This window comes from Streptopelia decaocto (genome assembly GCF_964273445.1).
Source record: "Streptopelia decaocto genome assembly, chromosome: 1".
Lineage (NCBI taxonomy): Eukaryota > Metazoa > Chordata > Aves > Columbiformes > Columbidae > Streptopelia > Streptopelia decaocto.
Window position 1 is genome coordinate 180,922,952 of NC_138663.1, and position 25,265 is coordinate 180,948,216.

The 25,265-nt window shown below is 40.0% G+C and overlaps 1 protein-coding gene across 1 annotated transcript in view; it reads left to right on the top strand.

The window, feature by feature from the left end:
• GTF2F2 (general transcription factor IIF subunit 2) overlaps positions 1-24,194 on the top strand; it is a 95,926-nt gene extending 71,732 nt beyond the window's left edge. Inside the window, exons 7-9 of the mRNA XM_082074911.1 lie at positions 8,240-8,339; positions 16,959-17,102; positions 23,949-24,194. Coding sequence (XP_081931037.1) covers positions 8,240-8,339; positions 16,959-17,102; positions 23,949-24,068 — 364 coding nt within the window. The 3' untranslated portion in view covers positions 24,069-24,194. The remainder of the gene's footprint in view (positions 1-8,239; positions 8,340-16,958; positions 17,103-23,948) is intronic.
• Positions 24,195-25,265: the final 1,071 nt, after the last annotated feature.

Sequence of the window (25,265 nt, forward strand, 5' to 3'; positions counted from 1 at the left end):
GAGCTGGGAATAGTGCTTGACTTTAAACGTGTCTTCTCCCAGGTTCTGTTCAAAAGTCATAGGGACATGAGCATCATTTGTCACCTAGATCAGAACTCAAAGTCCTCAGCACTTTCAGGGTTTAACCCTTTCACCCACGCTGTTGTTTTTGCCAGTCTGCATTTTGTCAATGGTGTTTCAAATCCTTTCTTTCTCAGTTGGTTGGTTGTTTTCATTTGTTGACAATTTAGAATAAACTTGCGTTTTATTAAGAGAAGATAATTTTCAAACAACTGGCTGTGAAGTAATAAAAAGTCTTGAGCCAGCAACAAGGTAGACAAAACTATTTCTTACACTTTTGCTTTAAAGAAAATAAGTGCACTTTTGAGTGTGTTTTTGCATGTATTTTAGCTCACACTTTTTCAGGAAGTCTGACTGCTCTCCAAAACCATGCTGTCTTTATTTTCTTTTCTAGCTTTTACCTTCTAAGCCATCTAGTAGCATAAAAGAGGAAGAAGTGATATTGTACAGTCATTTCCTAAAGGATTTTTTTTCACAGGAATGACTGAAATATATGTGCATGCATAGTTAAAATTGTGTGTGATCCTTTCGAAAAGAATACTTTCATTTGAGAGGATAATCTTCATGTTAAAATTAAAGGGCTGGGCATTTTCTATTCTGCTTATGTTAACTAATGAATCACTTTTCCTAGATCTCTCTTTGCCTTCTGTAGCTTTAGTAATGGGCTTGTGAAATTCCTGGTGCTTCCCCCAAGCAAGAGTAACAGAGCACTGGAACAGGCTGCCCAGGGAGGTTGTGGAGTCTCCTACTCTGGACGCCTTCCTGTGTAACCTCATCTGGGTGTTCCTGCTCCAGCGGGGGGATTGGACTGGGTGATCTTTCAAGGTCACTTCCAATCCCTGACATTCTGTGATTCTGCGATTAGGGCATCGCTTAAAATGTTTAAAAGTTGGGCATCAAATAATAAAGTTATTCAGTTACATCACTCCTAGAATGCTAAAGTCTTTTTTTATCTTCACATTATTTATCCTCACAGCCTTGGTCCAGAAGGTTCTTAATCATTTGCAATACTAAACGCAGAGAAGAAAAATGGCAGTTTAGTAGTTTTAATCAAGTATTCCAATTTTCTCAAACCAGAAAATAAAATGCATAAGAAATTGTTACTTATTGTTGAATTGCTATTCATATCATCTCGTTTTCTGTACTGGGGAAAGATCTGTAGAATTTGAGACTTCAGTTATGAAGTGGTGCCTGTCTCAATATTAGACATGAAATTATCTTATATTCATATGATTCATTGCTCAGCCTTCAACATATATATTTGAAGATGTCAGCTTCGGAAGAACCTAATAGGTTTCCTGAACATGTAATAATTGCAGCACCTTTCTTGAAATGCCAGGATTTCAGGACTTTAAATCAGTTATAAATCATATTCTATATTAATGATCTGAAACATTTTGTTATTTAGTGCTGGCAAATGCACTTCTTAGTGCTATTTCCATTCAGCTAATCCTCTTCTCTGTCTGCCTGTCTTTATAAATGAGGACAGGCTCACTTTGCTTTGGCTGGCTGTGTGTGCTGGAGTAACACTCGATGTCTGAAGGAGAATAGTAGATTCATCCATGCGATGGGCTGCAGTCATCCGCCTCCGTTTTATGTGAAACAGTAGGACTTTTTACGACAAAATCTAATACAACATGTTGAATTTGCATGTTGCTAGTTCTTATCTTTCAGAATATATGACAGATTGTTTTGCGTAGCTACAAATTGTCGTCATTATTATTATTAGATAATGGTTATTTTTACCAATGTGGTCATTCTGATAATTTCCTATGATGTTTGTGGTTGAGCACTGACATGGGTTTGTTTTAGGAGGATGTGCCCCACAGGGTGCTGAGTTCCCTTAGGTCTCACAGAATTACAAAAACTTTAAGTTTCAGCATCTTGTAGGAGTATTCACCTCTTGCCCATCATCTGCTCACTTCTTATATTACTAACATTCTTGCTTGGAAGAAAATCAGAAAAGGTACTACCTGAACCTCAGCAAGGTGCAGTAGTCCAAAGGAACATGAGAAGTAATTGTGAAGCTATATTGTTGCATTTGTTTTATTAACTTGTTTTGGATGAGATTTTGCAGGACCTAGCTCCGTCATGTTTGGGATGCTTTGCAAAAGAGAGAAGCAAATAAAAAAATTTTTTGCCCATATGAGATATTGTGAAACTTCATGGAAGTGTCTGGTTCAAGTAGAGAATTGCTCGGTAAAGGACTAAGAGAGTTAGTCACACACAGAATCACAGAATGTTAGGGATTGGAAGGGACCTCAAAAGATCATCTAGTCCAGTCCCCCTGCCGGAGCAGTCCTTGGCTTTCACTCCCCTGGTACCAGGCTGAGAACTTCTGCAAGTACTATTCAATATATTCATCACTGGCTTGGATGAGGGACTAGAGTGCACTGTCAGCAACTTTGCTGATGACACCAAGCTGGGAGGAGTGGCTGACACGCCAGAAGGCTGTGCTGCCATCCAGAGACCTGGACAGGCTGGAGAGTTGGGTGGGGAAAAAAATAATGAAATATAACAAGGGCAAGTGTAGAGTCTTGCATCTGGGCGGGAACAACCCCAGGTTCCTGTATAAGTTGGGGAATGATCCATTAGAGAGCAGTGTAGGGGAAAGGGACCTGGGGGTTCTGGTGGACAGCAGGATGACCATGAGCCAGCACTGTGCCCTTGTGGCAAGGAAGGCCAATGGCATCCTGGGGTGTATTAGAAGGGGGGTGGTTAGTAGGTTCAGAGAGGTTCTCCTCCCCCTCTACTCTGCCCTGGTGAGACCCCACCTGGAATATTGTGTCCATTTCTGGGCCCCTCAGTTCCAGAAGGACAGGGAACTGCTGGAGAGAGTCCAGCACAGGGCAACGAAGATGATTAAGGGAGTGGAGCATCTCCTTTATGAATAAAGGCAGAGGGAGCTAGATCTCTTTAGCTTGGAGGAGCCTGAGGGGTGACCTCATTAATGTTTATAAACATATAGAGGGTGAGTGTCACGAGGATGGAGCCAGGCTCTTCTCGGTGACAACCAATGATAGGACATGGGGCAATGGGTTCAAACTGGAACACAGGAGGTTCCACTTAAATATGAGAAGAAACTTCTCAGTGAGGGTGCCAGAGCACTGGAACTGCCCAGGGAGGTCGTGGAGTCTCCTTCTCTCGAGACATTCAAAACCTGCCTCGATGCCTTCCTGTGTAACCTCATCTGGGTGTTTCTGCTCCAGCAGGGGGATTGGACTAGATGTTCTTTTGAGTTCCCTTCCAATCTCTGACATTCTGTGATTCTGTGAGTTCAGAAAAGATAAAGCTGCAAAACTGCAGAAGTGGAGAGTTTGTGTTTCATCCCTTCCCAGGCTTTGGGCAGTGGGCTTGCTCTTTTCCCGTGCATCTCTGTTGAATGATATTGCAGAGCGAGAAGCAAACCAACTTTTCTTTTTTTGCGACAGTAAGGTTGGCACCTTACTTACTAGTGCCCTGTGTAAATACAGCCAAACACAAAAAGGTATTAAAACTTTTCAGTCCTGTCTGTACAATAATTTCTTTAGAAATGTCAAGAATTCAAGCCCTAGCAGCATTTCTGATTAATACCTGCTTCTAATCTTTGAAACATTTGTTTTGTGGCAGAAGATTAATCACAGGAAATTATCTATTCCAAAGGTCTTTGGTTTATTTTTTATTGCTGGAAGATACATATATTTAAAAGCCAATGAGCATCTCCTCCTAGGAGGGTACATATTGCCTTCATCTGTCTCCCTTTATGAGCCTGCTGCATGTTGACAAGTCCTATAGAATTATTTCCAGCCTGTTTGAATGTTTTTTCCCTTTTTCAACTGTAGGCACAATGGCAAATCAGACTTGCAGTATAAAATGTATTTTGCTGGGAAATGACCGTGGTGAATTTGATGCCGTGCTGGTTAGTTGTTGTATTTCAAGGCAGAAGAGCTATATTTGATCTTGGGGGTGGAAGAGAAAACCACAGTGTGCCGGCTGGTGGCTGCTCTGTCGCTAATTTATTGGCAGTTTGGGGGGGGGAAAAAAAATCTTCATTCTCTTTTTCTTTTTTAGCCCAGATTTTAGCATGAATTATGGCACGAGCTATTTCAAAAAGAGTCAAGTGGAAAATTTAACTCCTTGGAGAGTTGTGTGTAGGTGTGAGCCATAACTGAGGCTTTCAGCTGTCATACCACTGCAAATCATAATAAAGAGTAATAGGTAAAAAGCCACTGCTCCTTTAAATCAGTGTCACCAGTGACTCAGAATATCTATTGATTTTTTTTTTTCTTTATTCCTGCCAACAGTTTCAATTAACATTCAGCAGATCCACTCTGAGAAAAACCTGTATAAAACGCTTCATAATATTTTGGTTTAATGCTGCTTTCTAAATTCTGTTTAAGCAATAAGCATTTTAAAGTAATTATACCTGTAACACATTAAAACATTAATCTAAAAGGCTAGTGTAATGCCCAATTCATAGCTTTTGTTATACAGTTTTGAGTGTATAATTATGAGAATGTATATTTAATCAACTTTTTTTCAGCAATGCTATACACATTTTAAAAGTCAATTATATTCACCTAGACGTATTGCTTTCTGAATACTGGAGAATTAATGGCATGGTTTTGAAAAAAAAATAAAACAAAACATGCACCATATTTTCCCTGCAAATAGTGCGTGTACCAACAAATCATCTGGACAAAATGATTACAGGCTATTTGTCTTACCCTTTGTAATGCACTAAGCAAATTTCACTGCTTCATCCACACAGGAAGCATTTGCTAATTTGGGGTTTATAGCACATTTGTCAGACCTTTTACCTGTATTTGTGCATTCTGGAGAGGCTAACTGCAGATGTGCAGCAGCTGTTGTTCCAGATAGGGTTGTGTGACCATATTCCACAGGGAAGCTGAGTGGAAGGAAGACAACCTGAGGCTCCGTCGTTCTCCAGGAGATCTTGAAAGCTGCAGAAAAAGAAATGAGAAGGGCAGCCATTAGGGAGAAGAGCAAGATGCATGTGTAGAATAAATGCATATTAATAAAAAGGTTTGCCTTCTGAGTCACTGTGCTTCCCATTTAGATTTCCACATTGACATGTGGCACTTGCTGTAATTGCTTGCATTAAAAAGTAGTACCGGGAATGTATGTACTTTTAGTTTGCACTACAGCAATTTATCAACTGGAAAAAGAAAAAGAAGTTAACATTGTACTATTAGCCATCTGAGATCTGTGGGTCACAATTTGGCAACCATTGGCAAGAAATCTTGAAGTCCAACATGATTATCTCTGAAATTTCTTTCAGAGCCACATACATTTGTAGCTGATCTATTTCTTAGTTGGTACACGTGGATCTTTCTGAGATCTTTTGCCATTTCACAAACAAACTTAATGTGTCCATTTCCATTCCATCCCAAGCAAGCAAGAAGTTTTTGTTTGCTTTGAAGACTGCGTGTTGGGGAACTTCACATGTTAAATGTAACTTCACTGCCATCAACATTTGGAGGCCCCTGTACTCTCTTACGCATTTGTTTTTCTACTGGTTTGGAGATTAGCAGGTTAAAATAAAAAAGCTGATATGTATATCCTGCATGGCAAGTGAAAAATGTTAAGAAATAAATCGCTGGTGTTCTTTTGTGCAAAGAAGGATTGATTTATGGAAGATGTGGTGAAATGGGGACTGAAATTTCCTGTATTGTAAATTTAAAATGCCAGAAGAGGTGAAGACCTTCAACGCTGAGTGGGGTCCAAGGGTGATGACAGGCTCTAGGCTGAAGTTATCAATTGTTTGCATGCTTCAGTATCTAACTGATTCAGGAGCTGGAGGGGGTTTGACATCACCATTCTAAAGCTTTTCCTTCTGAGGGCAGTCTGAGGTGTTCAGTCTGTATTTTCCGTGTTCTGGCATTTCATCATTGAAGGGCTGATGTTCTTTAGCTGTTTTCCTAAAGAAATGGAGGATATTGTAAATTTACGTTGTAAAGAATAATGAATATAAAGCTTGATGCAAGGAGGATTTAATCACGGAGAAATGCCACCATTGAAAGCCTAGCGCTCCCAGAAAACATGACACCATCTGATATATTTCAATATTGTTAGGAACCTTGTCTGTCACTTACCTGTGCTGCAGCTGTAATGAGAAGGACTCTGGAACATCATCACAAATCAAATAGCTAACTCTGGTCCACATGAAGGTGGTACAGTGTCCTTGGAGTGGAAAACAGAGATGGAAATTCCTAGTCCATCTCCAGGAACCCCTGTCTCATGAACCAGAGCAATATCAGTAAAAAGATTGAGCAGGAAACCTCCTTTACGGGAAGGAAAAATGTGAGAAGGGAGAAATGAGGTGAAAAATAGCTACAGTGGGGACTGGAAAACTTCCCACGTCAAAACAATAGGAAAAATGGCTAAGAAAAAAAAAAAATTAAAGCCAAACTATTAAAATAAAAAAGTCACTGAGACCAAAAAGAAAAAAAATAATAAGCAATGAGGAAGTGGAAAAAAAAGGCAGATTTGGAAAAAATATATTGATTTATCTTTAGCCTGTGCCTTTTTATGAAATGTGAACTTAGAAGACCTTTGGCAGCGAGATCAATAAAATCTTTAAAATCATTTACTTAGATTGAAGGCCAAAAGATAAACTCTTGTGATAAAAACTTCTGCCTTTATTTGCCAGAATGGGGTAAAAAGTGTTCACCGCTCATCTACCTTCCCATTGATTTTCTTTCAAGCTAAGAAAAAATGTGCTACATTTGGACAGAAGAAGACATTGACGTACCTTTTCCTGATTTAGCAATGTAGAATACAAGGCAACGGTCCCTTAAGGGTAGTTAAAACTATAGAACAAATGACAAGTCTACAAAGATGCAAGAGGAAGCAACTTTCTGTCTACATACGAGACCAAACTGCCTGCAACTACTGTCTGGCAATATGAAGGATGATTTGCTTCATTTCCAGTTGCTACAACTAGAGAAATTTTTTCTTAATTTAATGCTTACTTTAAATGTAATTTATTTAGGTTTTTCAGGTGTTAAATCAGATGCATGCTGAATTTAAATGTAGCTTTTTGGATGTATGTTATATTTTTATGAAAAGAAGTCAGTGATCTGAAACACAGTGTTTTTTAAAGTACAGTCTCTTTTGTCACTATTGTATTTTACTTTAGTAAACTTGTAGTTATTATTTGCATTAATGACACCATATTAATTTTCCTTTGGAAAGAAGCAAACATCATTGTACATTTATTGGGCTATAAGTCTTACATTGTGTCTAGTGAAAACTGACTCTTCTGCCTATAAGATAAGCCTTTGGAAACAAAATAATGTCACTGATGATAACCTAGTTTTATCTCAATATTGATTAATTAATTGTATGTGCCATTGGGCTATTTTCTCTGAAGGGATGTTGTCCTGCATTTTTCTAAAGCTTGGGTTTGTGCGTTTTCGTTTCAAGGAGTGTTAAACCTGAAGTTAACGGAGCACTTCTTCTACACCATCACGCATAAGCTTTAAATTATATAGAGATGTGCTTGACAAAATGTATTCAACCTCTGACCTTCTGAGAGCCTTTCCCAAGGAGAACTGAAGGTCACCTATTGTTAGCTGTATGACTGAGACTTGATTGTATGATGGTTTGGACCTGGCTGGATTTCTTTATCTTCATGTTTTTAAAAACAGTTATTTGTGCTCTGTTACTGTACTATAACGCTGAAAAAAAGGTCACGGAAATCTATATTTTTACATTAAAGTATCTAAGAGAAGGTCGTAGAGCCTGATCGTTGCTGTGCTCTGGGCAGGGGTGGATCAAATGCTTTTTCAGGCCTCAGCTGAGTTAGCTGGGAGATTCTGGGTTCATTTGTGTTGGGTTTCATCTGAAAGCGCACGGGCTTTTCTTCCACCTGTGTGTCAGGCTTTTAGAATAAAATTTGTCTTCAGACATGATTTTTAGCATCTTCCTTTCACAGTTGCTTGGTTTTTAGTATTTCAGTATCTCCTGTAGCATGTAATGTCATAATAATCCATGATGTCCTCAAGCAAAAATAGAGTAGGAAGAACTTAATTCAGAAGAGCGTAGCTGTTTTGCCTCATGATTTGTTTTCAGCTGACCTTTGATAAGGGCTGGTTCATACTTGCAGATTTTTAGAATTCATTTTGAGTGTGTGCTTGTCTGAACTTTTTATTAATTCTCTTATTTTATTTTGCAGATTACAGATAGAAGAATCTTCTAAACCTGTAAGGCTATCACAGCAGCTGGACAAAGCCGTAACCACAAACTACAAACCAGTGGCTAATCATCAATATAATGTAAGTACCTTTCAGTATTTTCCCTTATTCTCCTAGCCAGAATCTGACTCAGGACACCAGAATCATTCTGCTGCTGTCCTGCAGCCCTTTGGGTCACAGTTAGCCACTGTCTTTGGAAATGTTCCATGTTATCTCATTTCTCCCTGATTTTGTCTTTTGGGGATGTCCTTTCTGTCTCAAGGACCAATGTCACCCTTGGGGCTGAGGTCTGCCAATTTGAACTCTCCTGTGTTACCTGATGAGGGCAGACCACCTTTACCTAAGCCTTTTCTGGTGTCTTTATTACATTCTTCCTTTGGACTCTTTTTGAAATGTAATTTTGAAATTTGGGGATAAAAGGCTGTTCTGGCTTTGTGCTATGAGGTGTGGAAGCACTCCTTTGAGCCAAATAAAATATCATATGGAGGTGGGTGAAAGACTTGAAAAGAATCATTAGTTTCCAGTTCTTTGCAGGAGATGACAACAAGTAGAAGAGAATAACAGGTGATAATTTTTCCCAGTTTCATACCTTCCTAGTACATGTTATTTGCATCATTATCTTTGTCAATATTACACCCACACTGCTGTTTCAAATCAGTTGATGTACATACAAACTATAATGTACTTTTTCTTAAAGATCCTCTTTGAGTAATTTGTATGTATGCATATATAATCACTGTTACTGTTGAATGTGCGAAATGGTAAGTCATACTGAAAATGAATCACTGTGTTAGTCATTTAAACTTCTACACTTTTTATTAACATTTTATTTACATAAAACAAATGACAATATACTGGGTGATATTTAAGCATTATTCTGAAAGGCAGTCTCTCCACAGAACCAAAAATAATAGTTTATCTCTCATGGGACTGTTTTGTAGTAGTTACTATTCAAAGTCTGATCTATACATAGATAATCATACCAATATAACTATTTCAGCTAAGGGAATGACATTTAACCAAAATAGTCACACTGGTATATCCTGCTATGCAAATGCAATTTTATATGAGTATATTGTTTTATGATGATACTGTTATTCTTCTTCTTTAATTCTGGCATAAGGTACAGTGATGTACAGCTTCTCTTTTTACCTGGATTCTGTGCCATTTCCTTGACACTAGCATCATTACAACAATAGGACTTGAACCTGGAGACAACCTTTGAATCTTTATTCCAGTTGCCAATTGTCATATCATTATAGAAATTTAAATCTTATATGAGATTCAGGGGGTATAACCAAGATGTAATCAGCCTTCTTACAAGTTACGACGTTCTTGTGTCCTAATTGTAATGATTTTAGAGGTTACATAGCAGTCCATGCTTATGGAAATCCATTGGCAATGTGTTTACTTCTCCTGTCTGTCTTGAAGTTGTTCTGATGAAAAAAATCTAGTAGGACATACCTATTTATACTTGAGTCACTCTTGGCATTGCCTCTAAAGGCCCTGGCGTGGCTACTTTCTACAATACCTTTCTTTTCATTAAGTCTTTTATTAAGGTTCGGGTTAGATGGCTGAAAGGATGTACGTCTGGGAGAATACGTCTATGATCTTTTAAAACCTCTTGGTTGAAGTTTTCTGATGTTTTCAAGCAGTAGCTGCTTTCTTAAAACTTGCTGTATTGCTTATAGTCATGTAGAATCATAGAATTATAGAATCATAGAACATGACAGACCTGTTGGGGACAAGACTTTTCACAAGAAGGAACAAAAAATGTACAATCTACCATAAATGCTGATACATTCAGTCATCTACTGAGGAGTTTCTGAAGAAAGAAGGAATATCTACTAAATAAGAAAGTAAGGAGTAACATTTCCTGAATTAAGAGGTGGTAGAATATTAAATGGGGCTTAAGTGTGTACCCATAAATGAACATACAGCAGGAAGGAGGAGAGTAAGAAATTACATGTAGAAGGGAAATAGTAATAGCTTGTTTGAATACAAGGATGGGGAAAGTGATTTTTTTTTCCCAAGACATTACATTAAGCCTGCCTTTTTATTAGAAGAAATTGCATTTCCATTACGATATATGCCAGGATTATAATTTAGCTTTTTGTCTCTGAGAAAGGGACCTTCATTTTCCGTATATCTGTATGTGATACGCATCTTTAAAAGGTTGCAGTAAATGTTCTTGCAGTTGGGATCTTTCTGTGACTTAATTATTTTTTGTAATACAGCAGGAGAGTTCTCTAGTGGTCCTGGTTACCCCTTCAGAGGCTTCTTTGTGGTCTCCCCTCTTCCCAGTCTCCCGTAATAAAGAGATGGGTACCCGTGCTTCAGGGGATGCAAAAACCTTTAAGACTTTTTTCAAACATCTTTAAATGAAACTTTAGATTTAGTCTCACTTCTTTATCACCTTCATATTAGCTGTCTACCGAAGCAGTGTAATACATCAGTTTCAGTATTAATGATTCCTTCAAGAGGGAAATTCTGGCAGCTTTTCAGCAAACTTAGCAACATCCTGAGAAGGTAAACAAAGAGAAATTGATTTCTGTATGAAGTCTTGCAGGGAAAAACACCTTCCACTCCAGACAGCTTGTTCTAAAGTGGTCCTTCCATTAAATCAAATAATGTTTTAATGCTTTTTAAATTTAAAAAACACACGGTTTTAAAGAAATCCAATTAGTTTACCGTGTACATGCATTCTGTAATATGGCTCTCAACAAGTGCTTTACGCTTACTGCATAAAAAATCCTGTTTGCAAAGAAAACAGGAAGGAAAAAAATGAAAGGCTGCATTGTAGCTTGCTGTGAGCAGTGTACTCACAAGACAAAAAGAAGAAAACAGCAACAGATACCACACTTTTTTTTTAATATCACTTGACAATGCGCTCCGTGTTTTCAGACAACAGCGGGAGCTGTTGCTGAAGTTGGAGGGAGATGCCGGAATGTTGCTAATTAAAACGTGGGCAACTGGGGCGCCAGCTGCAAATAACTTTTCAACAAAGGGAGGGTTTGATATTCAGTTTTCTGTGCAAGTTGTTTTTATACATTAATGAATTAAGAATTTTAGCATATTCACGTTGCATTTGTAAATGGAATACAAATACTCATCCTTGATTTACTTCAGATCATCCAAAGAATTTAAAATAGATGCTCCTGTTGGGGAGAGTGTGCACTAAAACAATAGAAAAAGAAGAATGCTGAGCATTACAATTTACTATTATAGCAAAAAAAAAGATTGTGCTTTGGTTAAAAAGTCTAGTTCATGTTATTTCCAGGAGACTGTTTTATACCCATTTGTGAAATAGTCCTGTCAGAGACCTAAGATCAGTGAAGATAATGTTGAATTTCCTTATTGTTACTTTGTTCCTTTGTGTAGGAAGCATCAATTTTAAAGCGAGTCATTTTTTTCTTCACATGGAGAGAGTTGTAGCTCGAAGCTAGTTGCTAGCTAAGCACATTTTTGCTATATGTCATTTGAAGAGGTACAAACAGTACCATGGATTTTTCATTGTTGTTCTCAGAGACTGGCTTGAGAGTCCCAGTAGCTTTTCCCATTACACCGTGTTACTTACCCGTTGTTCCCACAGCTTTGCCACGCACAGAAGGAATAACAACTTCAGTGCTTCACTCTTGTTCTTGCTCCTTAAAAAAAAAAAAAAGAAAAAACCAACAACAACAAAACCAAACAAAACCCACAGAATCACAGAATGGTTGGGGTTAGAAGGAAGGGACCTCTAAAAATCACCTAGTCCAACCCACAAGCTAAAGCAGGTTCACCAGAGCAGATCACACAGGGATGTGTCCAGGCAGGTTTTGAATGTCTCCAGAGAAGGAGACTCCACAGCCTCTCTGGGCAGCCTGTTCCAGTGCTCTGGCACCCTCAAAGTAAAGAAGTTTCTGCTCATATTCAGATGGAACCTCCTGTGCTTCAGTCTGTGCCCGTTGACCCTCAGCCTGTTGTTGGGCACCACTGAAAGGAGTCTGGTCCCATCCTCTTGACACCCACGCTTGAGATGTTTATAAACACTGATAAGATCCCCTCTCAGCCTTCTCTTCTCCAGGCTGAACAGACCCAGCTCTCTCAGTCTTTCCTCATAAGAAAGATGGTCCAGGCCCCTGATCACCTTCGTAGCCTGCTGCTGGACTCTCTCCAGTAATTTCTGGACCATCTTAAACTGGGGAGCCCAGAACTGGAGGCAGTACTCCAGATGCGGCCTCATCGTGGCAGAGGAGGAGAACCTACCTCCTCCTGCTGGTCACAGTTTTCCCAGTGCACCCCAGGTGAAAGGAGAAGATTGGTTTCTTCCATCACTTCAGTTTGACCTTCTGCCTGAGGATGTTGCAGTTTGTTTCTGGTTTTCTTCTTGTTCATTTTGTTTGTGTTGTTTGAAGGGTAGAAAATTGCAGAAGGGTTGGTAAGAGCAGGCGTAACAGCTGCTGTTAGGGCAGTGATGCAGCCTGTAACTGGCTGTCTTTATCTTTCACACCGCATCCTTCAACTTGAATTGCTTTGAGTCAGGGAAAAATTACTAACCTTAAAAACAAATACATGGTCTTTACTGAGAAGTGACCTCAAATGTACACAGGAACCCAGAACTCGGACAATCTTTGTAAAGAGATATGCCTTTGTCTCACCTACTGTCTTCTGGACTTGACCTCTAAAGTACCAGAAGCTTTTCTGGCAGCAAATTAAGGCAGGTTAATTCATCTCCTCCTCTTGTGAAATGTTAACATGTGCATATATTCAAAACATTAAGTCGCTGGTCCTAGTCTCCCATAAGGCAGTGCCTCAAATGCAGTAGGGCTCTATGGAAATCCAGTAAGGTGGTGTTAACCAGTATCAGCCATGACCTGATCAGCAGCTGCACAGAGAAATGGGAAAACTCTTTGAATCCCTGAGTCAAAAAAGGCTGAAAACTCAGGCTCAAGAAAGACCTACTACTGTAAATTGCAGTGGCTAACTAGAAAATTCTGCTTCCAGAAGAACATACTGTCAGTGTCTTGGTTTTTGAAGAGGATCCCATAAAGTTGTAGTTCCTGCTTTCCTTCTTATGTGGAAAGAAATGTACAGTATATCCTATGGGACGGTAATTCCTGTGTTTGACTATGGAATACCAAAAGAGAAAAAATCTGGAGCAGTATTCAGACCAGACAAAAAAAAAATTGTTTTACTCAACTAGATTAGATTTTTTTTAATGTGTGTGTTGCTTCTGATGACTAAGTTTCTTCTGAAAACATAATGTAACATGCTGCTGTCTGCAACTTTGTGCATGCCAGGTATTCTCTCTACCTTGGTCTCATTCCATGTGATGATACTGCCATACTTTGTGATGATCTTACTCATCTGTTTATTTGAAGCACTTTCAGTCTCACTGCTTATGGGCTGGTGGATTTGCTCTTTGACTCTCTCCAGCTTAAAAGGCAAATAAGCCATTTTCAAATAATACTAGAAAATAGAAACCAAATTTGTTATTGTAAGTGGAAATGCAACTTCCAAAATACGCAGTGTAATGGGGTTCTGATCATAACAGGTGCTTTCAATGCTAGCATGAAGTATCAGCTTTACACTGTAGCCTGAGATGTGACAGATCCATGTATTTTTAATACCAAAGGGACAGCTATCATGCTAAAATAAATTCAAAATGCATGTCTAAAACCCTGCATACTTCATTGTCCTCAGAATGCACCCCTGTCCTTGGAGCAAGTCCCTACAGCTTTGCACTGAGTTAGAACATGACAGTGGTAGTAAATCATTGCTCTGGAGAGATGGTTTCTCTGGCAGGAAAAATGTAAATGTTCATCATGTATCTTAGTAAATTCTGACTTAAGCAAGGTGTAAATTAAAAGCATTTTTAATGCCTCAGACTGCCTATTGTCAGATCAGATGAAAATACAGCACAGAGAACTTTTTTGGCAGTCAGGTAGTTGATTGAGTGTATTCCTTACTTGCAGGTAGCAGAAGAGACAACACTTTCACACATCTCTGATTTCATCTTATATTTCATGCAGTAAAGGGCCATCCCACATCCCACTCTTTGTATCATTTATTTTGACGCTTCATACGGAAACCCGTGCTAACCCATCAGGCCATGGGTGGTGCTGTAGGTCACAGTAGACTATTGGGTGAATGAGAATTTCCCTGCTTCTCCAATACCTATATGACTACATTAATATATGCAGTAGAGACTGCTTTGTTGGTGGAGTTGCAGGGAACCCTGAGTGCAGCCTGGCCATGACACTTGGTAAAGAGTTCAGCTTGCAGCCACGGGAAAGGTGTCATATTATGCTCTTTAGCTGTGTACTGATATTCTGTTATGTTTCCTGACTGTATTTTGGATTTGTAGTTTTAAAGAGTGTCACCTGAGTAGACGTGTTCATAAATATTTCAATGCCATTGCAGTTCTAGTTCATGTATTTACGACTAGATGCAGTCTACTGGCATTATCCTGTGTAGTGAAACTATCCTGGCAGACAAACAGAGATTGAATCCACAGTCGGGCTTCCAAAACTTACAAGTAAAACCTTCTCAGGGTCAGCAGAGGTTCCTAATAAATTGTCTGTTGGACTTTCAGAATAAATGTTTCTATTACTATTGTTTATAGCAAGGCCAATGTCCTAGATTTTTGTTGCTACTGTAGTTTTCCTGGCGTAGCAGTTCTGCTGTAGATCATGGCAGCCAAGATGATGTTCTGTGAAGCTGTTTTACTTGGTGCAGCCAACTGGAGCTGGATTCAGTCTGTCACTAGGCCTCAGTTCGCAGGGACGACTCATAAGGTCCTCTCCTAATGTCGGCCATAAGAAAAAGGGACAAGATCCTTGTGATCTCTCACTTTTATATGAAGTATCACGTGAATGGGATGTTATACTCAGTTGGTCAGTTTCTTGGTCACCTGTTTCTCTGCCCCTCTCGCAAGATGTGCATCAATTTGTTATCAATAACCTCGCATTCCATTGCTATGTTTACCAAAACATGTATCTGGTTTTCCAGGAAAATGCAGCCAATATGAAAGCTTTAGCTGACAGGCAAATTCACTAAAAGAGAAACTTGTTTTTAACAAAACCAGGACAAGAGGTTAAAGAGTTAAATAATTACACTAACGTGTATTAACGGATAGAAATCAATTGTGTGGGTTTGTGTGAAAAGGTTGTATCTTCTGTAAGACTAACATACAGTTGGAAAAGCAGACAAGTATTTGGTTGCCCAAGCCCATCTTAGGTTTTAAGCGGAAGCAACAGATTTCAAGGTACACGTTGGGAAAAATTGCTCTGCATCCAGTTTAACAACGTCCATCTGTTTCGGGATTTGAAGGAGAGAGTTGGCTGGCCAGAGACCTGTGAGCAACGGCAAAGGTGGTAATAGTCTTTAGCCACATTGGGACAGAGACCAAGAGACAGGCTATTTTCTCCCAGAGAGTAGGAGGGGGTTAGCTGGCAAGGAAATGTAGGAAAAAATTAATTGTGCCATAAAACCAATCTCTCCTAAAAAATAAGATTTTTGGTATCCAGTAGAACTGTGAATTTTCATTTCTAAGCTGCTTCTCTGAAGGTCTTCATTTTGAGGATCAGGCTTGAGACATCAGAGGTGGAACAACTCCCATACAAAATTATCCCACTGGGAGCCAGGTGTGTGTCCCATATTGCTCATGGGCTTCTCTTCTGCTGGGTGTTGTGCTTCTTGGGATCCACCTGTGCAGTTTGCCTGAAAGCACGTGATGATTGCAGGAAATCTGTTACTTTCTGGGTCACTTTTATTGGTTCCTAGGAGCTTGGTGGTTTTTCGCTATCGAGGGTGGGTGGTATTGGGGGTGGGTGACGTGCTGGCAGGTGTTGCGGTTGGTGCTCCGCAGTGACTGGGGCATGTTTGGGATGTGCCGGTCTGTGTAAGTCTTGCTTCCGAGGATGAATGTGAGGAAACGCAGGAAGTAGTTTTGGAGGTTGGCAGAGATAAAAGTTTCTGCAATATTGTGCAGATTATAATAGCTAAATACTTTCTAATATGCATTCTGAAATAGGATGGTGTGCGGCAGCAAGGGGCCTCTACTTGCTTGAGTGGGGTTTTTTGGACTAGTGTAACTTTGTGTGTGCCACTCAGGTTTCTCCTGAAGAGATACCACCCAACACATCCTTGAAGTGTGTCTTCACTCAGTGAAGATTGGTTTTGTGTTGGTGGAGTGGTTGCCTTGAGTGCTGCTTCTGGAACAGATGAGGCAGCACCCAAGGGCCATTTGAGCATCCTTTGGGCAGGTGGTTGTTATGATAGGGGATGTAGACGTGTTGGTCTGTGGATTTTCCCAAATATAGTAATCTGTAGGTTGTTTGATATTTGTCATTATACTTCAGAAGCTGATATCAACAGAAGTGGAGTGAAAATACCATCTCAGTTTGGAATCCTGTACTAATGTTAATTCTCTCTCCATGTTTGGGTACATCATGAAGTCTCTGTTTCTGGGGTTTTTTACTGGATAAAGTAGAGATATATATCTGAAAAGCTTATTGTGCTGAGGACAAAATGCTTACTTTATGTTCATAAAAGAACATTTGAGTGCTCAAAAGAAAAATTTCCAGATGAAAAGAACTGAGTCATTGAACAGTGTTTTATTAAATACAAGAGGTTTTTTTATGTCTTAATGTTCAGCACTGAGAGTTATACAGCATTACAGATGAATGTCTTTAAAATGTGTTTTGTATCTGATAGATTGAATATGAGAAGAAGAAGAAAGAAGATGGAAAACGGGCTCGAGCTGATAAACAACAAGTGTTGGACATGCTTTTTTCAGCCTTTGAGAAACATCAGTATTACAACATTAAAGACCTGGTGGACATAACAAAACAGCCGGTGGTACGTACTAGTAGTCTTGCAATATAACCACGTTCAGTAGTTACTGTTGTGTATATTTTCCATACCCAGAAAACAGTTTAATATATACCATATACCTTTGAAAGAGCTCTCTAAATGTCTTTTACAACAAACGGAAATCATCAAGTTTTAAACTTGCTATCGTAGCACTGTGTAGGATACTAAGCATTGCAGAGCGTATGCTTTCTCTTGACAGAGGTGGTTTAAGTAACCTAAACAGTCTCTTTCTTATTTAGGTTCTCTTTAATACTAGAAACCAAGTTCTATAATGCTCTGATGTCTCCCATGTTACACTCCTGTCCTCACTGAAGCGATGGCCTAGTTCTGTTGTTGTTGGCATTATAGAGCTGGTGTGAGTGGTCAGCCCTTCCTTCAGCTTCTGAACTTTATCTTGGAACAGCAGTGAGGGTTACTCTTTTTCCGTGGGTCTAGAAAATTGCGTTTCATTATATTAGTATTAAATGTATGCATTATCCATGTTAGGAGCTCAGGCATCATGTCAACACCCCTAAAATCACTTAATTTCCTTTACAATTATAATAATTTTTAGACTATAGTTTATGGGTTTGATATGTGGTTTGTTGTTTTTATTTTTTGAACACTGTTTTGATATACAAGCAAGAAAAACATGAAGATGTGTGCTCAAATGATGATCGTGTTATCCTGCAGTGTCTGCCAGCCCCTTCATCTATGAACCCGAACTTTCCAGTTCTTTCCCTTCTTCCCTTGTTCCAGCTTTCCTTGAGCAGACCAGGCAGGGGCAGGCGAAGACAATGGTACATTAAATATCTTTGATGATTTGATGCTTGTCACTGCTGACTTTGATATATATCCTCAACCTAGCTGCAGTTTTCAGAAGACTTAAAGGGACTTAATTATGTTTGAATCTAAACATAACAACGATTTCAAAAGTTGTTTGAGCTGAGACAGAAGAAGGAATAGTGACATCTGGATTAAAAAATTTGAAAAATTAAACTATTATTCCTCTGTAAAAGAGAGGGAAAAATGGAGATGCTTACTAGTTTTACTCACTTTGTATGTTTAGAATTAAGCGGATCTGTATCAGAATTTGTATAAATGAGGTGCGCAATCTGTTCGGTTAAGAAGCTGCACAAAGGTACTACTCAATTCAAATACATGTAGGTTCACGGTATTCTAGTACCTCAGAAGAAACCAGTTGGATAATGTATTCATGTCTTCTATTCCATTCATTTATGTAATGAGTCAACTCCTTATCTGTGTGGCAGAGATGTGTGGATCGTGAGAGCTGAGGAGGAAGGAATAGGAAGAAGATATGGAGGGACTGGCAAGAAAATCTGAAGGATTTTTTTCATTTTTTTAAGAGATAGGTGTGACAGCCACTATCTTGATCACTTTGAATGTAAGTAGATGCAGATTTAGCCCATCTAACACGACTTCAGCTAGAAATAGTCACCCGCAACTCCCACTTAAGCCTTGGGAGAACAAAAGTGTTCTTCCTTCTCTGATGTGATTTGCCTCTTGAATGTACCGGCTTCTCTGCATCAGCTCAAAGGAGCCTGGAAAACTGCGCTTCTGACATGAATTTCTTCATTAAGCACCAAAAGTTGTGCGAGATTACTCCAGTTTTTGTCTTTGGATTAGACATACATCTTCGTAGCCCATCGTTGTCCTTCTTAAACTATGCTCCTGAATATATTCTGCTCATGGCACAGTGGATCTGTGCTGCGTACTTTCATCTCAGCAAATCTAGCCCTTTTGTTTAACTACTGTAGTAATGCAGATACATTAAAAGGAAATTGTAAATTAATTTTACCCAACATCATCTGTTATTTGGGCTGTATCATTGCACCTGTGTTTCTTATTTGAGTCTTTATTGACAGTTAAAAGTCCCACAGGGCTCCTGAGATCAGTCAAACTGTTAAACCCTCTTCTCTCGAGTGGCCTGTGCGGTCTCAGTTCTGAGCTGTGTGCGAAAGCGAGAGGTTTCGTGTTCATTCCCAGCTGGGGTTTTGCCATCAGTGTCAGTTCCCATTCAGCTTCCTTGCACCCAAATATCCTGAGAAAATAACTGACCAAAATCCTCTGCCTTCCTTTGTTCACTGGGTAGCCAGTATGGTGATAAATTCAAAACCATCTTTCAGTACGTCATCTACCCGTCATCCAAAGCTATCGTCATTTCCCATCTGGGTTCCTGTTGAAAACTTCTGTAGGGAGTTGCTAACAGCATCCATTTCCATTTAAAAATACCATCTCTTGGTTCCTTCCTGCGCGAGCATCCCTGTTGCTGTGGACTTCAACCTCTGGTATGCAACTTAGGGTTTTTTTCCTGCAAATAAAGTATCTATTCCTAATGCCCACTGTGACTTTATTGTTCACAGAGCAGCTATACCTGACAAAAAAAATGTAAAATGCCAACAGGTGAATAGGCATGCTTTCCCTGTGCTGTACAGAGGTTGGCTGCTAATTAATCTCTGCTGAGTGTTCTACTGCTTTATTTTCTGTCATAGTGTCTAAGATTGTCTGGGTATGTAATTTCTCCTCTGAGTTTCTAAATGTTGAGGTTATTTTCAGTCATAAGGGAAAAAATGCTGCTGCTGTCTCCTCAGCTTCTGTTAAAATGAAGTTCTACGTGCTTACATCACTGGCTAATAATATTTAAAACGCATTTGTCTAAGGGAATCACCATCTTTGGTAGTGAAGCAACAAATAAATCAGGGCATTTTTCTTACACAGTGTTAAATGTAAATAGTAAATTAAATCCGTGTAGCAGAATATGTTGCATGTTACACAGGAGGTTGCTGCCATCTTTATTTTGCAGTCATGAAATCACAAAGCAAGTCTTTTCTGAATGCAAAATACCGTTGTATTAGGGAAACTTCGTTTTATTTGTTTTCCTTTTTAATGAAAAATAACAACTTGCCATAGTAGGCAGACCTGCTACCACCTACCCAAGTATAAATACCAAGTGCTCCCTGGAAATATTGCAGTAATTCTAGATTTGGACTTAATGGCTGAGAATATAATATGCTTTTTATGTGAGTGACCAATGAAGAATGGAGCCAGTATGGAACCAGTGGTCTGATATGAACTGTATTTTTTTCAAAATAAAGTAGATTATTTGTACTTTATTCTTTTATTTCAGCTTTAAGTAATGGTTATCCTAAATATACTGGGGTTTTTTTCCCCTCAAAGTTTCAGAAGGGTTGTCAGAGCTTGGAAGTTAAGTTTTTAATCCTGTAATTCTATAATAACATATCACTTCTTATGCAAAAAAAACATGAGGGAAGGTATAACAGAGCAGAGGTTGCCATAAATGAACAGAAACACAGAACGTCAGGGATTGGAAGGGACCTCAAAAGATCATCTAGTCCAATCCCCCTGCCGGAGCAGGAACAATGCACAGATTACTTACAGATTAGCTTCTGTGTTAGAATTATATGTATCTAAACATATTCAATCCCTTTCTGAGAAGAAATTGTGGGCTCCTGATTAGCGCTCACCAGGCTCTAAAATTCAGTATTTGGCATCACTGGAGAGAAATGGAGTGAGAGTTTTCTTTTGATGACCCAGGTGAAGGGTCCTGTTTTCTGGAAGGAAAAGTCATCCTGCAGGAAAATTCATAACATCCCCTGCACTCATCAAGGCACTTGTTCTCAAGTATGGTACAGTACAGCAGGATTATCGCTGATCTGTAATTATCTAAAAGCCCCTATATTTCAGCGTTATCTGTCCATGCAGAGTGATTTTTTGGGTTGATGCTCTCAGCTACCCTCCCCAAAACCACTTGCGTCTCCACAGTGGAGATGGCACATGGGATATGTTGGAAGTCCTCACTTGCTGCAGTTCACGGTCCCAGCTTGAAGTGCCCATACTTGTGGCAGAGACGTTAAGTCACTGTTCAGTATGGGTTGGTTTTGTTCAATTTTGTTATGCTGTTGTATCGAAACTCATGGAAGTTTTGCCCAGAGAAAATCAGAACAGCCTGGGGAACCGGGTCTGAAAACGAGTTGAAATTAAAAGTAGCCTTCATTTAACTGGGTGGGTGGTTTGGAGGCGTAAGCATGTATTGAGAGATGAGAATTGCATCATGCAAAATGTCACCCAAAGACGCTGCCGCCAAACCGCAGTGAGCTGCTGGGAGCCACGGACCACACGGCCATAGCGGTTTCGTTCTGCCTGAGCCCTTGGGCATCGTCACCCTCGTGACCCGGCTTCCCAGGTGCAGACTTGGTCTCTCAGCCCAGGAGCTGCATATAGATGCGCTTCACAGGACGAGGTGCAATTATGATTTTTCTTCGAGTTTTCATTAATCCGTCTGTGTGGTCTAGAGTGGAATTTAACCTTGACTCTGAGTGTGTTTCTTCCACCCACTCTGCCATCTTTTGAAGTGCCTCGTAGTGACGCTCCTGAAAGCTGCTTTGTGTGCATGCACAGGGACTGCAGACAAAGCAGTGGATACGCAGGTGTACACATCTATACATACTCATATAGAAACCGCTTTTACACCTGCTTTGATCAGCTTTTAAAAAAAGCACTGTGCAACAACAGCGTCACCGTCCAAACCGTTTGCGCACCAATCGCTGTAGTATCAAGTGCCTTTTCTCTTGGACTCCTGACTCTCAAATAATGACAGCATTCCTGCAACAGAGATGTGGAAAGGTGTGTTAGGAGACGTGTATTGATCTCCTGCTGCCACCTGCTGGGGTGTGTGCTGGGAACCTGGGACAGAGGAGCCATCCCCACAGTGCAGAATGAACCCCTTGTGCCCCGTGCACGGGTCCTGCTCAAAGGCAAGACCCTAAGAAACTGGCTTGTATACACAGTCTGTGTACTTGTTGCACACAGTCATCTTTTAAACACCCCTTGTTGCTTCGAGATAGGTTTTTAAGAATTACTTTGCTACATGAGTCCAAACAAAGTATCGTTGTTAGTGGAGGATCTGAATTTTTTCTGCTTTGTACGTTTTTGATGTGTACCTGGAGAGAAACCATCCGTTTCTCTGAAAGAGACTTTATTTACTGACTTGAGAACATACTTTTTACTTATTTCCCGACTTCTGGCAAAAATGGGAAGAGACCAGGCAATTGGCTTTTCTTTTTTCCTATGTCATCAACAAATATTTGCTTTTTTTCATGATTTGGATTATGTTGATATTTTCACTTGGTGGAACTGTAGATACAGAAAATACAAGGGTTCCAGTAACTCCAGTTCAATATACACACTCAAAGAGGATTAAATTGCTCAAACTAAAGCCATTATGAATTTAATGTGGGGATTCTTAAACTGTGGTCTGTGGTTGCCATGGCAATCTATTCGAGTCAGTCGATTAATATTTAAACAAACAAGCAGGCAAACGGCTCTTTAAAAAATGAAACAAATTACTGGTGTTTATTATAAAGAGTAAAGGAGGATGATATTAGTGAGCTATCTTGTGTCGAAGGTTATACTACTGATTATCATAGCTTGACTTGTTGGTTTGTTGTTTTTTTTTTTTTATTTATCTTCCTAGCCTTAATATTGCAATATATTAGAAAATTCTCTGGCACCTACTCAGCTCTCCTCTAAAAACGAGGCCATAATAAAATGCTTAAAGCTCTGTGGAACAGCATGAAAACCAAAAGCTTGGGGCTTCAGTGCACTCTGAATAGGGCAGAGAGCTTTGAAATAATCCCAGCCCAAGGAAGCTGAAAAGCCAAGAGCTTTTAGCTCAGGTGGAGAAAGTCCAGCAGGAGGAAGACATGTGAGATGGCAACAATGTCCAGACCTGCAGAGCAGCTGTGTCCTACCACCCTGGGGAACTGCCAGGGCAGAAAGAAATGTGCAAGCAATGAGGAACACAAGGAAGAAATTTTTTATACTGAGGGTGGTGAAACACTGGCCCAGGTTGCCCAGAGAGGTGGTAGATGCCCCCTCCCTGGAGACATTCCAGGCCAGGCTGGACGGGGCTCTGAGCAATGTGATCTAGTTGCAGATGTCCCTGCTCATTGCAGGGGGTTGGACTAGATGACCTTTGAAGGTCCCTTACAACCCAAACTATTCTATGATTCTATGATAAGCCTGCCTGTACCCGCACTCCTCCACAGTTGTGTGAGAAATGTAGGAATGCACAAACTTTCAGACCAGCTGCATGTCTGACACTTGAGGTACCTCAGCCATGTCTCTGCCTTTGGATTTTGCAAGCCCCTCCTCTCGAGACCGGAGCTGGGGAGCATCTCTGTGAGCTCACGTGTTTGTGGGTGCTGCTGCTGCAGGTCTGCTGTAACCTCAGCATCGCTTCTCGGAGGCATTGGGAGCTTCATTTCAGTATGGAGCACCCGTCTAGCTGGAACCTGCCTCTCTGCACCCCAGCAGGGCTGCACAGGGACTGCCCAGGAGGGAATGGCAGGAAGATGTTCAGGTTGGACATTAGGAAAAGGTTCTTCCCCCAGAGGGTGGTGGAGCACTGGAACAGGCTCCCCAGGGAGGTGTCACAGCCCCAGGCCTGACAGTGTTCAAGAAGAGACTGGACAACGCCCTCAGACACATGGTGTGAACTGTGGGGTTGTCCTGTGCAGGGACAGGAGTTGGACTCAATGATGCTTGTGGGTCCCTTCCAACTCAGGACATTCTATGGTTCTGTAATCCCTGGGGCTTGCACTGGGCATCACACCCAGGCTGCTCTAATCCCTCTTGGTGCCTGGGCTCGGAGTCTATCAGAGAGTTGCTATCACACAAATGAGTGCCGATCAGCCAACGCTGCTGTCCAGCGAGTTGTTTTTATGAACCAAGTGGATGTGATTGAGCAGATCGTGTGACATTGTGTGGAAATCACTTGCCTATATAATTTTAATTTTTGTTTCCTTTCAGATATACTTGAAAGAAATTTTAAGAGAAATAGGCATCTACAACGTGAAGGGGACTCACAAAAACACATGGGAGCTGAAGCCAGAATACAGACACTACCAGGGAGAAGAAAAGAGTGATTAACAAAAGTCTTTACGAAGAGCGAATTAGTGACTGCACTGAGGGGACCGTGGTGGGTTTACAGACAGGACCGAGCGTAGCGCAATTCTGGAAGATTAAAGCTAAATTAAAGGAGTTGATACTTTGTAACTTTCTGTGGCTTCATTTTTTTTTTTTTCCAATTAATATTTCTTGTACATTTCTCTAAGTGTTTTGTCTTTTGACAGGAAAAATATTTATAGAATAAACTTTTATTAGATTTATCTTTATTAGAATTCTGTTGAGTTCTGATCTTGCTTTTTCTCGATGACTTTGAAGGAAAACTTGTCCTAGAGAAACCCGTAACTTTGTGGTTTCATATTCCAGTAGAACCGGGTTAATTCCCCCACTCCTGCTGGGATCTGCCAGGGCTTCACCTGGAGGGCTGAAAAGATGCACAAATGTACAGTGGTTGGGTGGAACAGACATGATGCTCCCTTTAGGATCAGGTTTTAGGAGAAACAGCCACAACCGCGGTGCTCATCACAGTCCTTAGGCTCCATGGGAACAAATCATCACAGTTAAAAAGCCCTAAATCGAAGGCAGTTTGACACACAGGTCAGTGGAAAGATGACAATCCCCTCCAGGTGGTTACTGAGAAAAAAAAATGAAATGTCTGTCTATTAGGTACATCAAGGAATAGATTTATCTTTCGCTTGTTCTGTTTTGGGTTTTTTTAAAATGATATTACCTATGTTTTCTGTTTAAGTGTACCAATAAAAACATTATTTTAATTTTTACCATGCAACATTCTACATTATTGACTGAACACGTGTTGTCATTAAGATAGCAAGGTTTTTTTCAAACTGTGTTTTTATTGCCGTCTTTGCTACTGGGTATCCTTGTGTTTGGAGTTGATTGCTTAATATATGTGTCTCTGTTCCCCTATTTTTGAAATGCATATTGCAATGGTCGTCTATTCAGCATCCTTTTTGTGGGGAGCAGGAAGGGAGATGGAACAGGACTATTTAAATATATTCTCAAAGTTTTTATGTTAAAAAACAGCAAAGAAAACAGAGTGGGGAAAAAAATCAGTAGTATACCTGTAAATGAACCAGAAGGTGAGATTTTATAGCACAACTTTCACATTCCCTCAGGCCCTTCAGATGTGTGCATCACTTCTCCACATAGTAATAAAATAATGGATCTGTGTGAAAAGCAAACATTCCATTATTGGTCCAG